The 16,016-nt window shown below is 40.1% G+C and overlaps 1 protein-coding gene across 6 annotated transcripts in view; it reads left to right on the forward strand.

Annotated features, from left to right (window-relative positions):
* LOC139156524 (histone deacetylase 4) overlaps positions 1–16,016 on the forward strand; it is an 815,291-nt gene that overhangs the window by 708,017 nt on the left and 91,258 nt on the right. For 4 of the 6 annotated variants that reach the window (XM_070732257.1, XM_070732259.1, XM_070732258.1 and 1 more), the window contains 3 exons: positions 278–375; positions 2,811–2,929; positions 4,625–4,758. In XM_070732257.1, the coding sequence (XP_070588358.1) occupies positions 278–375; positions 2,811–2,929; positions 4,625–4,758 (351 nt within the window). Of the gene's footprint in view, positions 1–277; positions 376–2,810; positions 2,930–4,624; positions 4,759–16,016 lie in introns of those variants that run through there. The other 2 variants (XR_011557327.1, XM_070732261.1) reach the window with 2 other exon arrangements.

Here is a 16,016-nt window from a genome sequence, read left to right on the forward strand (position 1 = left end):
TCTTGTACAGGGACACATGTGCATGCATGTTTTGCCAAGGTTTTTTGCTAGGATGCATGCATGGAAGCAAAAAATCTTGTCAAAACACGCACACATGTGCGTCCCTGTGCAAAGGTTTGCTACCTGCACAGGTGCAAGAAGCAAAATTGTGCTTGAACTCGTGCGCCAGAGCCAGAGTCACGGAGCTGCGCACAATTAGCCATACCGGCAGGAACCCGCTACTGTTTCCTAGATACATAATGTATTTCATTCTTTTTCTTCTTTGTCTATTTCTTAGGTTGGCATAGGATTAGGTGTTGGCTTTAATGTAAATATAGCATTTACTGGGGGTCTTAATCCACCAATAGGAGACCCAGAATACATGACTGCTTTCAGGTAATTCTTAATTTACAAGTATTTCTTAGCTTGGTGGATCATTAGGAATATGTTAACAATATTGAGATTTGTATACTTATGCTAAGCCTTATGATTATAAAAAATGAAATATGTTACATAAAGGCAATACAAGTTTTGATGTATGAAATTTATCTTTCTTTATATTTTTTTGTTTATGATATGCTTCTCACATCATATTTTTCATGCTATTTATGTTAATAATGATTTTTTTCAATGTATATTCCTTCTATAACATTTTATCTTGTAGTTTTTGATGAGTAAGTCTCATTTTAATAAAGTCAAGGCACTGGGACAGCCTTTATTTATAGAACTTAAGTGTCTTTTTTTTTTTCTGGAGGACCCCTTCCCACTTTTAAAAATTACGGAGGACCCTGAAAGAGCCTTTGTTTATGTGGGTTCTATTTATTGATATTTACTATTTTAAAAAAATTAAAATTGATGCATTTGCTACAGCTACTGCTTCTCGTTATTGTTTGATGGGATTTAATACAAATTGTTTTTTAGCATAGGCTGGCAAATAATTTTAATTTCAAGGCTCCTTGAGATTAAGGCTCTCTCTTGAGGCACTCTCCAGGAGTTTTGGGACCACATTTGAAAAAAAACCACTGGCCTAAAAGAAAGCATGTGCCATATTATTATTTTTTAAATAGCATTAATTCTAAACAAAAACTAAATTTATAAGTCAGGTAGACAACATAGAGATTTATTTTCCAAAAAAATCCTACCCTTAATATAGTGAGATGGCCAACTTGTTTTTGTTAAAAGTTCAAAAACCCACATTTCAACATTCCAACTATTCTGCACATAGCTCCTATATCTCCTCAATTTTAAATGTTATGGGACACATATACATAGTCCTTAATGTACAACCACAATTGGATTGGAATCTCAGGCACTGAACAAAGGTATCATTAAGTCACTTGATATCCTCACTCAAAAACCACAATCCCAGCACCCCTAGTAATTTTTGGGAGATTGTTAAAGAAACAGAGTGAAAAAGCTGCCTGTCAAGTTCAACCCCCCTGTGTACAGAAGGAAATTGCTCCAATGAACTTGGATTTTCAGCCCTTTTGTAAATCAGCCTTTGAAGACAAAATGGAGTCCTCTCAGCAAGTGGCAAACGTCCCAACATTGATTTTCTGGGGAAGCCAGCAAAGGAAGATTGCAAATGACAATTGCATGCCAAGATTTTTGCCATGATCATGATCATATGACATTGCCATGATCATGATCATATGACATTGCCATGATCATGATCATATGACATTTTACAAGAGCTGGAAGATAACACATTGTAACTTTGAACAGATATTAAGCAGACATCAGTCTAGTGGTAGGATGCAATTTGGAGGTGGCAGGTGAAGTGGCAGGTGAGGTGGGTCTGGGTGGGGTGGACCGCGAGATGCACGTCCTACATGGGGTTTGTAGCTCTGTTGCATTCCTCAGCGTTGTGTCCAGGGAAGAAAGCCCATCTCACTAGTTCAAGAAGTTTGAACTCGTAGTAAATTGTTTTACCAGTACAATGGACTTTCTTCCCTGGACAAAATGTTAAGGAACGCAATGGAGCTACAAGTCCCAGGTTGGACGCACATCTCACAGTGGGGTGCAATTTTGAGGTTGCAGGTAAGGCACCTCCTCTGCCCTGAAAATAATAATGCCCCCAATAAGGCCAGGGGCATTTTTAGGGGGGGGGGTGTCAAAAAATATAAGCCCCTGTTTTATTTTCGGGAAAACATGGTATATGCAACCAACAGGAACGAGGAGTACTTTGTCCCTCACAGAAGTGACAACAGTGCTCCACATCCTTAAATTCACCATTAATGCATTAGGCCAGGGGTCCCCAAACCTGGCAACTTTAAGACTTGTGGACTTCAACTCCCAGAATTCTCCAGCTATGCTGGCTGGAGAATTAGGGTAGTTGAAATCCACAAGTCTTAAAGTTGTTAATTTTGAAGACCTTTGCTTTAGGCCCTGTATTTAAAATGAAGCGTGCATTTTAAACTTAATATTATGAAATTAAAATAATTGACAGCTGTACAGTTTAATTTCTTAAGTGCTAATCATTTCAGTCAGGACTAAGTAAATTTAGTTGTACCTAGTTAGCCTTATTTCACATGTATGATGTCATAATTCATTACTTTCTGTGCAACTATTCATAAATATGTAGATCAATGTCCATTTTTTCTGTAGCTATAAAGGAAAATGGTAAACTTCAGAAGTTCTCCTTTACAGTATAAGCTACAGTATTTGCTTGTATCTTTGGCATCTTCTCTAGTTCTTTTCTCATTCATTGTTTTTTATTTGTGTTGAAAATGCCAATGAGGTAGGAAACCGAATTGTTTAGTATCTTGGTGAGGTATAATAATCTGTTTTCTGCCTTTTTTTCTTTTGGGGATTGGCTATTCATGATGAAGGACAATAGTAATGCCTATTGCTCATGAATTTGCTCCAGATGTTGTACTGGTATCATCTGGTTTTGATGCAGTAGAAGGTCATCCTGCACCCCTTGGGGGATATAACCTATCCTCAAAATGTAAGTTCTTTCAGGCTATTAAATTCTACATATTTATATTGACATTTAGTTTCAAATTTAGTAATCACTGTTCTCATTTCACTCTTTATGGAATTTAAGTGATATCAGGAAATGCAAAAATGGTACTGTTGGTCATTATTTTGTGATCACAATTGGGATAAGCAGCTCTTTGGTTAAGTCCAGTGATTGCTAAATGGGACTGTGACTGTGCTTTCCATTTCCCCACTCCACCGCTCTTAGGAAAGCTCACCTCAGGTCTAGAAGGTGAGCTCTAGCTTCTTTGGGAAGTCTTTCCTGTGCCTAATCTCTCTAAAGATTAGAGAGTCAGAGGAACAGGTCAAAGGAACAATAGTCAAGTGGGCTCAAAATTTTGGATGTAATATCGACAGAGAAATGGCAAGCTCTATGGAGCAGAAATTAAAAATTGACATTAGCCACTACATACAAAGAAAATTTATAGAAAATGTCCTATAGGTGGCATAGGACAACAACACAATTAGCAAAATTGATAATAAACGTTCATCAAAATGTTGGAAATGTAAAATAGCAAATGATTCATATGATCAGATATGGTGGCTATGCAGCAAACCAAAGACATATTGAAACAATGTGCAATTTTGATTAGAATAAATACTTGGAAGAAATACTGAAAAAACACCAGAACTATTTCTACTTGAAATAGCTCACAAAAAATATGAAAAAAGTCAATTTTATTTAATTTTGTATAAAAGCAACAAAGCTGGAAAAATGAAAATATACCCACCAATAACGAGTTAATAGAAAAATAATGGCATGTGCAGAAATGGACATACTAATAATGGAAATGAAAGACAAGGATGAGGCAGATTATTATAAAATGTGGGAGAATTTTATCAATGGTGAGAAAAGAAAAATAGACACAAAACAGTCAAACAATTTGGGAAATAGGGATAGAAAGAGGAGGATTAGTAAAAATTATCAGAAACGAGGGATGCTTATGGAAGAATGAAATATAAATAACAATAATAGTATATATTATGGAAATATCATTATTTGGAATAAGTTACAGGATGGTCATAAAGTATCCAATGCTTTTAAATGTTTGTTTTGTGTGTATAATATATAAATAAAAAACAAAAGATTAGAGAGTCAGAGATAGGACAGAACTGGCATATGGGCATTATTGGCATTATTTTATCTTGCATGCCAAAAATTTATTGCTGAAATACAGCAATTTATTAAATCTGCATTAAAATTCAAATTAAATTTGAAGCAGACTATGTATATTGCATTGTATTGTATTATTATTATATTATATTATATTATATTATATTATATTATATTATAATTTATTTGATTTTTTATGCCACCCTTCTCCTTAGACTCAGGGTGGCTTACAACATGTTAGCAATAGCATTTTTTAACAGAGCCAGCATAATGCCCCCACAATCCGGGTCCTCATTTTACCCACCTCGGAAAGATGGAAAGCTGAGTCAACCTTAAGCTGGTGATGAGATTTGAACCACTGACCTGCAGATCTACAGTCAGCTTTTGTGGCCTGCAGTACTGCACTCTATGTGCTGCGCCACCTCGGCTCTATATACATTATATATTAGAATAAGTTTGAAAATGGAGACAATGATTTGAAATATTTCTGATTTTTTTCAGGTGACATTTTTTTGTTTGTGTGCTTATTGTTATTCTGCTTTTCCTCAGGCTTTGGATACCTCACAAAACAGCTTATGGGGCTGGCTGGAGGACGAATTATTCTGGCTCTTGAAGGAGGTCATGACCTAACAGCCATTTGTGATGCATCTGAAGCATGTGTTTCTGCTTTGCTAGGAAATGAGGTAGAAGTAAAAATGCAATTGATGCTTTTTATTTATTTAATTTATTTTTTGGTAAGTATGTATTGGTAGTATATCAAGAAATAACACTGACATTGGAGAGAAACTTAGGACAAGGATGGTAGGCATGCTGGTGCACTTATGCATGCTTTCTCATTAAATAACTTTTTTTTTGCCAAATGGTCTAATATGTCTCTCATATGGGGTAAACATTTTCCACGCATACTCCATTTAATTTAATAATTTAATTTAATTTAATTTAATAATTTAATAATTTAATTTAATTAATTTAATTTAATTTAATTTAATTTAATTTAATTTAATTTAATTTAATTTAATTTAATTTAATTTAATTTAATTACTTCTATGCTGCCCAATCCCAATGGGACTGGGTGGTATCCCAATGGGACTGGGTGGTATAAAACTGGGTGGTATCCCAATGGGACTGGGTGGTATCCCAATGGGACTGGGTGGTATAAAACTCATGAAGATGGAAAGGAAGGGCAAGCCAGAAGACGAGGAAACTGAAATCCTACACTCTCAACTCTCTGAAAGTGCTCAGGAAACAGAAGGAGAGATAACCCAGCTGGCATTGGAATTCTTCTCTCTGCTGGAGCAGGCCTTGCAAGGGGTGATTGGAGGGGTGAGTTCTTCAATGGGTACGGAACTGTCCTTGGTCCCCGGGTGGAGGAAATCAGAGGCAACATATACCGTTGAGATGAGAGAGCTCTGCTTCCATCTCACAGCCAGTCTTTGATGGGTATCCCTGGCCAGTTCAAATGAGGTCCTGATTTGGGGCATCACAATCCCCCCCCCCCGGATACCATATCTGGTTACACCAGCCCTGCCTCAAGTGCCAGGACCCTTCTTCCCATTTGGAACCATGGCCAGCCCCAATCATGCTCACCCACTTCCAGGTCCTCAAAGAAGGCCAGTGAAGTCATCGGAACTGGGATGTTTGGCCCTGCAACTGTCCCAATCTCATCCCCCCTCTGTGGATGCTGAAGCTCCCACTGATGCCTGGGGGTGACTCCAAGATGGAATGATCTGGTGGTGAGTGAAGCAGTCCATCTTTTCATCATAAGAGCCAAAATTGTGGTGCCAGAGACAGGGAAGAAGGGAGATGTGGATGCTATGAGAGACATAGGCTGTTCGAATTGTCTTATCAGGAAGTTAGTAGTGGAGAGGCTGGGATTAGTACTTGGCCCCTTGCAAACATTATCCGCTTCCAACAAGTAGATGGATTGCTGATTGGGAAGACCCCTGCCATGCTTCTCACTGAATTGGTAGAACTGCAGATGGGCCAGCACCGCGAACATATTCACTTAATAGTCACCTCCAAACTGTCAATGGGGTTGGCATGGCTAGACAAGTGGATATCCACCATAAGATGGGAAGGTGGGTAATGGAAGCTAACTCCTGGGGAACCAGAAGCCCCAGGAAGAGTTGAAGCCTGGGAGGTTGGCTGATTCCCAACTGGTCGCCCCTGCAAGAGAAACTACTCTTCCAGATTTTCAGAAGGTGCTGAGATAATAACAAGACCTAGAGAGGGTGTTTAGTGAGGGAGAATGCAACGATCTCCCCCTCAACAATCTGGGGACTGCGCAATAGAGTTCAAACCAGGAGCCACGCTCTCGAAACCAAATATGTATTCCATGAAGGAACTGGGGGAGCTGAGGAGGTACAATGATGGCAACCTGGAGAGGGGGTTCATCCAGCCAGCAAAATCAAGGGTCGCAGCTCCTGTGTTATTCAAGGAGAAGAAAGACCGGGGGGGGGGGTGTTCAGATTGTGTCTTGACTTCCGTGAGATCAATGCTGTCTGCATGCAAAACACCTACCCCCTCCCCCTCATGAAGGACTTGCTAAACCACTTGTCTAAGAGCAAGATATTCACTAAGCTGGATTTAAGGAAGCATATTATCACATCAAAATCAAGTTTTGAAAAAACTCTTAGCTGCCAAACTATATACAAAGTTTTAAAATGTTTTGGAATGTGAATTCCCAAAAGATTCAAATATCATAAGATACCGTATCTCCAGCAATGGACCCAGGGAAAGTAAAAGCAGCACTCAATTGGCAGCCCCCAGGCATCTTCAAGCAACTGCAAATTTTTCTGGGTTTCGCAGCCGGTCATTCGCGGAAGTAGCCCCGCCGCTGACAAAACTGCTAAAAACAGGCCCAAGGCCCACTAAACCAAAGCCAAAACAGCCCATTGGATGGACAATGGACTGCCAGAAAGCTTTTCACAGATTGAAGTGAAACCAATCCTACAGCATCCCGACCCAGAGCGACAATTTATCATTCAGTCAGATGCTATCGATGTTGCTGTGGTGGCAGTGCTGTTGCAGGAGGATGAGAAAGGCCAACTACTGCCATGCGCCTATATTTTAAAGAAACTTACTCCGAGACTCGTGCCGGCCCAGGCCCAGTGCCCGGCCGCCCAAGCCTCGTTCCCAAATGGATTTTTTTACACAGAAGGCTGCTTAGGAAAAAAACAAAATTTAACACAAGCGCAACTAACGTTTGCAAACGGCTTTTTTTTTTTGAGCGACCGGGTCCAGGATGATTGGCTTGTAAAAGGAATTGGGGTGCAAAAGCCATTTAGCAGCCTTCTGTGTAAAAAAATCCATTTGTGAATCTCTCTCCCATATACGCATATCTTCATTTTTCCTTGCTGGAATACTTGATAGGGCTCAGAATTTGAGAAAAACTGTTTAACGCAGATTCCAGTATATTGAGATAACTGCTGGCTTGATCTGAACTGGAAGGAGGAAAATAAAATATTAACACTTCCCTCCATCTTGGCATTATATAATTGTGGATATCTTTTGCCCAAACTGTTGCAGTTTTTAAATGCAAAATAAAACAAAAAGAGTCATTTAGATTCAATATAGAATTAAAATATCTCTCTTTCCCTCCCTCCCTCCCTCTCTCTCCCTCCCTCCCTCCCCGCTCTTTCTCCTTCTCTCTCTTTCTCTCTCTCAGTTTTGAGAAATGGGAACAAGCCTATCAATCAATCAGTATTGTGATTTAAACTTGACTGATTTGGGTAGTGTTTAAGCAGCCTGACTTAAAACCCAGAAAAGGATTGTAGCCTTGACATGGACTTGCAATGGCTAAGTGCTATTTGTTACTAGCATTGCTAGCTCAGCTCTTCAAGACATGGCAGCCCTGTAGGGTTACAGCAATCTTGAAGGTCATCTTCTCTTACACTTCACTTGATGACAAGATTCTCAATATTAAATCATTCCCAAAGGGGAAAATGGAGGGACCTGAAAAATGTACGATGATGCTCCAGAATATAGAAAAAGTCAGAATATAGATGTGGAAGGAATTCCACAGTCAGAGTAACCCAGGTTCAAGTGATGTCAGCCCATGAAACAAGGCAATCAAACCCTATTTAAATGAGCTAAGAGGCATAAAGTACTGTACTTCAATAAGATCCTAACTGCGTGCACAGTTGTACCTTTTTCTAGGATGCTATTTGATGTTGCCTGTGCTCCTATTAATTTTAGGAAGACTTTGCCTCAACAGTCTCTGGCCAATGGCAGCTTAATTCATTGTCAGTTACATTCCAGAGATATCAAAGAGGGCAGACGACTGTCCAGTTTTTTGTGGTGGAGTGTTGCACTGGAGGCAAACAGGTGAAAAGGCACAGTTTATAGGTACACTTCAAACGAGTGAAGAGAAAACTGCGTGTAAACCGTGGTTTTATCTCCCCCCCCCCCCAGTGTTGAAGTGGGCAGTTAGTTGCAGGACGGCCTAGTGGCCCTTTGGCTCCCTCCTCCTCTGAGGCATTTACTAGGGCTTGTAAGTTGGCTCCAGGCTTCTCTCACTCCCCCTCCCTTTCTCTCCCCCCCTCCCACAACTTTGATGCCCTCTCCTGTCAAGTTGCACAAAAGCTGGTCAAGGGGAAAAAAATTCTAAAGAAAAATTGAAGTCCTCCTTGAGGAACTGCTCCTCCGGCTCCAGCTGGACAATGTTTGCTTGGAACTGAAGGCCCAAAGGGCATTTTTGGAATAAACATGCATTGTGGGTCCTGAATAAGTTGCTGTTTTCCTTGGGAAATCAGCTGTGCTGTAATGCACTCTCCCATGGCTCTATTAGTGCTACCACTACCAGCATGTAGCCGGCATGAAACCACAGCTTAAAATATTGTTTGCAGAGTGGAGCTGTTTGCATAGCCTCAGATTAAAAAGGCTGATCAAATGTTGGGGTATAGTTTTCTCCTGGTATGGAAGTTTTAGAGCACCATAGGATTTTTCTGTTGTGCAGTACTCAAGTAAATAAACCATTCTAGTGTTTAAAGTCCTGTTTTCCAATTTTATTTTTAATGGGGGCAATTGGAACCTTGTTTAAACCAAGTTAATGGCTTTAAACTAGGCTTCCTCTGCATGTGTAGTAGTTCACTTTTTGAATAGTTAGAATTATATGTCATGGGTGGAGGGGCATCAGGATTTTAGAGATGCTTGGGTGGGGCATGGCTAAAAAAAGGTTGGGAACCCATGGGTTAAGCCTTGAAACTTTTCTTCCTACATAGCCTTTCTGATTTCTCAAGAGCTTAATTGTAGCCTGGTTTTGACTAGGTTTCTGCTCAAAATAAAAGGGAGCATGCTGAAAAATAAACCATGGTTAACATAAGTGGCCAAGCCCCTTATAAAGCAGTCATTCAGAATGGGTACCATCAATGCAAGCCAATAGTAGATGTATGGCAGGTTGGAAGTTAATAAGTTCCAACAGCACATGGTTAGATGTTTTCTGCATCCTTAGGTGTGTTGAGTAAGAGTACTACACTTCTAGTATGGAAAGTGAAATTCCTAGGCCTGACTTGAAGAGTATACTAAATACTTGAGTTGTGTGAATGCAATTGTTCTGGTTTATGGCTTGACCAGAATTGGCTACACTTGCATGTTCTGCCACAATTAAGCAAACTAGGAAGTACTTTTAATGTCTCCTGGTTAAATGGATCTCCTAGGCCAGGTGTAGGAAAAGTCGGCTCTTCTATGACTTGTGAACTTCAAAGATGTTAGAAGGTGGACCGGGGGGGGGATTGTTAGGGCATCGGGTGTGCGGCACTGCGGAGAGGGAACTGGGGCAATAATATATAATATATAAGTTTTTAGCTGGAGAACAACAAAGCACACAATACCTCCAAATGTATGTGTGCTTTGTATTAATAATGATGTAGGCTGCTATGCTACTAGCATAGCAGCCTGTTTGGGGGTGGGACTTTCACTTTAAAGGAGTATTCACATTGCGTTTTTGGCCTCCCTTGCCGGGATACGTTGGTAACCAGTCACAATCAGCTACCCACTTATCCCTGCACGGAGAACTGCAGCCCCCCCCTTTTTTTTAATGGCCAGTTCTTCGTGCAGGGATAAGTTGACAGCTGATTCTGACTGGTTACCAACGTATCCCGGCAAGGGAGGCCAAAAACGCAATGTGAAAAAACCCTAAGGATTTATTAAGAGGGCTCTTTTAAATGGTATTGGCTTTCTATAGGTGCTTTCACATGTAGCAGATTTTACATAGCAGATTTTACGTGCAGATTTCCTGCTGTGGATTTGGCACTTCTGATTGACTTTGGCTAGCCAGCTGAAAATCCTCACGTAAAATCTGCTACATGTATAAAATAAGTATAAAATAAATAATTTTTATAAATATAAAAAATCCCCTCTCACAATAGAAATTTAAATTACCCTTCTTCCCATTTTCCAAATGAAATCATCTCAATGCTCCTGCACGCATTTGTGTGCCAAGGCCGTTTTGCCAGCCCATGGTTCACTTGCAAAGGAGGCTGTGATCATGACTTGCAAATTGAGGTTTCTCCCCATCATTGTGGGACGTGTCAAAGGCTACTGATCAAGGCACCAATATTTATATTGGAGCTGCAATCACAGGTAGGGATAGAACCTGTCATTTGTAAGCCATGATCGCAACTTTAATTGCAAGTCAGCCAACAAGGCCTTGTAAAGAAACGCAATAAAATGAAAAAGTTGGAACACAGCCTTGTGCATAGTGAGCAGTGTTTTGAAGTTCATTATTTTTCTTTTGCCTAGCAAATTCTGAGAACCCAAAAAAATGTACCATCACAAATCTGGCTCTCAAAAACGGAAGGAGAAAAAAGAGCGGAAAGATGAAGAGGAAAAGTTGAAGAAGAAAAAAGTCATTATGCAGTACTTTGAAAAGCGTAAAAGTGACAAGGGAGATGAAGTTCTGGAAGTACAGACAGAACCTTCTCAGGAAGTTGTTGAGCAGACTGCTTCATTCTCTCAGACTGCACCTGTAAGCATATCAGTGATGGAAGAAGAGCATGAAACATGTAATATGCCAACTTGTGCAGTATCGGAAGAAGATGTAGACACATGGTCCTGCACTACGTCCCCAAAAAGACCTCTCACTGCAAAAGAAGATTCTTCTTCAAACCCAATTATATCATCCACTGTTTGTATAGAGATGGATGAAGAAAGACCTTCCTGCATAAATGTAAGTTCTGACCCTGAGAATGAACATATTGCCCTAAACATAACTTCTTTGGAACAGACGAATGAGGAAGAAATTGACTGGAAAGACCCAGCACGTTGGCTAGATTTCCTCAAGGACAATGAAAGGGAGAAGATTATCCTCTCTGGACTTTTCAATGATGAACAATTAAAGAATATGGTACACTCGTTGCCTAAAGATGTACAGAATCATTATTTCAGTGATTTTCTTCTGTATGCCAAGCCATCAAATGGACATGAAAAGATTTTAAGAGATTGGCTGAGATGGAGTTTAAGCAGAAAAGTACTATACTGTGTAACTTGAATGGCATTTTCTAATGACCGTATGAGAAAGAAAGGAAGCATCCTCAGTAGGAAGGATGGTTTTGACCCATCACAGCAGAAGTGGCATTGGTTGTATACGAAGTTGGCCAGAGCATGAACACTCTGCACAACACAGAAAGAACTACTGGAGCTGGAGAACACTTCAAAAGTCTATAGGTGGTCAGGGCGTTGATTATGAGCTTCAAAGAAATTTGTTAAAGGAAGCTGATAAGTTTATGGCTCTTTTAGAGAGACTTTTGGATGTCACATTGAATCTAGCATCACGGAATATGGCATTCCGAGGGAGTTCCCAGAGAATTGGAGAAAACCACAATGGCAACTTTCTGGGAACCTTGGAAATCTTGGCAAGATATGATAATCTACTGAGAGAGCATTTAGAAAAAGTCAAGGCTAGTCAGGAAAAGGGAATGAGACTTCCAGCTCATTACCTGTCTTGGGCCACACAAAACGAATTTATTAATATTTGTGGATTGTCCAAAAGGAAAGTGGCAGTTTATTTTGCAATAATATGTGATGCAACACCTGATGTTTCACACTGAAAAAAATGTAATTGTTTTGCGATACGTTAACAGAGAGCCCCAAAATGGAAAATGGAGCATTCAAGAAAGATTTATTGAATTTTTAAATTTTTTTCAGAAGACTGGAGAAGAAATTGCTGACATGATCATGTCAAGATTGAGTGAACATGCCATTGATCTCAAAGACTGCAGAGGTCAGGTGTATGACAATGGAGCCAACATGTCTGGCAGAATTAAAGGTGTAAGAGCCAAAATCCAGGAGACATACCCAACAGCTATGTTTTGTCCCTGTGCTGCACATTCCTTAAACCTTGTCGGAGTGCATGCAGCCGCAAGCTGCCCTGAAATGAAGACTTTTTTTGGTAGTGTAAACAGGTTATATATTCTGTTCAGCAGCAGTCCTGCAAGATGGAACACACTGATTGATGAAGTGGGAAGGTCTTTGCATGGTTTGAGTGACACTCGGTGGAGTTCAAGAATAGAGGCTGTACGTCCAATTGCACAGAATCTACCAAGCATTTTAAAGGCTCTGGAAAAAGTTCTTGCTTCCAGAAAACTTACAAATAATGCACACTCAGATGTCCAAGGTCTCTATGACTACTTCTCATCCTTTCGGGCAGTGGTTTTAGCCACCTTCTGGTTCAAAGTGCTTACCAGCTTTGAGGATAGAAACAAAATTCTCCAATCAAGATCTATTTCCATGGAAATTGGAGTGGCCAACATTAAAGCTCTCACTGAAGAAATGCAACTGCTTCGAGAAAAGTGGCCTGTTTTACTTTCTGAAGCTGGAGCAGTAGCAGATTGCATGGAGATTCCCAAGGAACCACTGAATCCTCAACAATTGCAGCAAAGGAAGTCAAAGCATCATGATGTAATAGATCCTGAAGAGCATTTTAAAGCTAATGTCTTCCTTGTGGCAATGGACACAATCATTTCTGACCTTCATCAGCGCTACCAGTCTATGGAGGAAGTCTGCAAGCTATTTTCTCCAATCTTGAAAGTGACAACAATAAGTGAGGAAGACCTGGTGGCATCGACTGAAGAATTAATCTCAGCATACCCTGATGATTTCACATCATCTTTACTCAATGAGCTGCAACATCTTCGGAAAGTGTACAAAGCTACATTTCCAGAAAACCTGGGTCCCTTAGATTTGCTAAACGCAATCTACGAACTAGAGCTTCAAGGAATATTTGGAGAGATGTGTATTGCTCTTCGGATTTTTACCACACTCCCACTTTCAGTGGCAGAAGGAGAGAGGGCATTTAGCAAACTTTCATTAATCAAGAACTACCTGCATTCTACAATGAGTAAACAATTTCTAAACAGCCTAGCAATACTTTCCATTGAACATGAGCTTGCAAGACAACTCAGTTACAAAGATTTAATTAAAGACTTTGCAAATCAGAAAGTCAGAAGACTTGCTCCATAAACCTGAATTTGTTGTTTATTTTAACTATGAGCCAAGAAGGGCACAATTCAGTGCTCACAGTGCATTGGATAGAAGGTTCACTTTTGCTATCCACTAGGTTTTCCAGATACAGTGATACTTCATCTTACAAATAACTCGTCATACAAACTTTTCGAGATACAAACCCGGGGTTTAAGATTTTTTTGCCTCTTCTTACAAACTATTTTCACCTTACAAACCCACCGCCGCCGCTGGGATGCCCCGCCTTCGGACTTCCGTTGCCAGCGAAGCACCTGTTTTTGCACTGCTGGGATTTCCCTGAGGCTCCCCTCTATGGGAAACCCCACCTTCGGACTTCCGTGTTTTTGTGATGCAGCAGGGGAATCCAGCAGTGCAAAAACAGGTGCTTCACTGACAACAGAAGTCCAGAGGTGGGGTTTCCCATGGAGGGGAGCTTCAGGGGAATCTCAGCATTGCAAAAACGGATGCTTCGGCTGGCAAAAGGGGTGAATTTTGGACGTGCACGCATTAATCGCTTTTCCATTGATTCCTATGGGAAACATTGTTTCGTCTTACAAACTTTTCACCTTAAGAACCTCGGCCCAGAACCAATTAAGTTTGTAAGACAAGGTATCACTGTACTGTGAACATTTACTTGAAGAAAATGACAGCTTTACTTTACCCACAGAGACACGTAGGAAAATGTTATCATATGGGACTTTGTTTTTCATTCAGCTGTGGACTTCACAGCTAAATACAGGTCCAAGTTTACTCTAGTTACCCTGATCTAGCTGATGTTCAAGCCAGAGTGCAGTTCGTGCAACATGGTCCATGTGTTCACCTCATCACAAGGACTGCACTTATGCATGTGAATGTGCATGGCTATGAAGCGTGGAGCTCCTCAGCACTTGGAGTAGCAGTGCAGTTATGAAGTGGGGAGCCCCATTCACATGCACAAGTGCAGTCCTTGTGATGCGGTCAGCACACAGACTCTGTTGCACGAACTGCACCTTTGTTTTGGAGCCAACTGTTTGTTGCAATAGAGGTTCTACATGATTTGAGTTGGTTGACTTTTTTTTACACCTATGGTAGAGTTTACATATAGTTTTAAACATTATTGGGTATAATTTATCTTCTGGTTACCTGTTATTTATTGGTATTATTGTGAAAACAAATATTTTTCTAGTGTGGTGCAGGAGTATTTTGTCTTTATCCTTTGTGCCATCTTATTGCTGCTTTTAATATTGTTGATGGCAAAATTAATAATATTTTGTTAATTTGGTGTATTTGCACTGTTCTGGTTATTTATTTATATGTATGTAATATGTTGATGTGACTTGAATATATTTTCTGCATTAGTAACACATTGGTCAAAAACTGATAGGCCACCAAAGAGACATGTGGAATCAGTGCAGCTTTACTAAAGCTGAATATATGACAGAACTGGTGGCCCTAGCAGTTGCACTTTATAATGTTATCTTTGTTATATGTTGTGTTGTCTAGTAAATATTTGTATATGTTTACAGTTCACTGTACTTTCCTTTATGATGTCATATTTGCACTATAGTAATAAACATACTTGACCAAAAGATTTAACAAAATGACTCATATTATTAATCTGTCAAACAAGTGTACCTTGTTGTAGTGGCAGGGTTTAAATTTTTTTTGTGGAAGGTAAATTTAATACATAATTGGTATGTCGCAAAATAAAGTAGTTTTAAAATGGCGGGGGGGAGGCAGACACTTAGGCTATATGGGGCCCCAAAATTCCTGTCCACAAAAGAGGCCAAGCCCAGAAGCCAAACACATGGAGCCAGAAGGAATGGACCAAAAAACTGAAGGCAGCCCTGCCTAGCAACCCCAGGATTAACGAGAATAAAGAGATCCTGACCATGAGGGAAAGCTTGGCTTGGAAGAAGTCCAAATTGTACGTGTCTGCCAGTCTCAAATTGGAGGTGCTCCAGTGAAGTCATGACTCCAAACTAAGATGACACTTTGAGTTCCTAAAAACTCTTCACCTAACACAAAGGCAATTTTGGTGGCCAAAGATGAAGGCTGAAGTGGAGGACTATGTAAAAAGTTGTGCTACCTATGCTACCAGAAAGCACAGGTCCGGAAAACTGCCAAGGCTGTTACAAAAAGTAGCCAATTCCAGCAAACCCTGGGAAGAAATAGCTATGGATTTCATAGTTGAACTCCCAGACAGCAAGGGGAATACCATGATCTGGACTGTCATTGATTTGTTCTCCAAGCAAGCTCATTTCATTGCCTGTTCCGGATTACCATCAGATAGACACCTGCCAAAATTGTTCCTCAAACGTATTTAATTGTTCTTAAAATACAAACAATTGTTCCTCAAAGCCCCAAAGAGGATCATCTCTGATTAGGGGGTGTAATTCATGACCACGTTCTAGAGGAAATTCCTATGTTCCATCAGATCCACACAAAGACAGCTCTGCATTTCATCCAAGCACCCATGTCTTAAACTATTATAATATTTCAT

The sequence above is a fragment of the Erythrolamprus reginae genome, chromosome 1 (genome assembly GCF_031021105.1).
Source record: "Erythrolamprus reginae isolate rEryReg1 chromosome 1, rEryReg1.hap1, whole genome shotgun sequence".
NCBI classification, from domain to species: domain Eukaryota; kingdom Metazoa; phylum Chordata; class Lepidosauria; order Squamata; family Dipsadidae; genus Erythrolamprus; species Erythrolamprus reginae.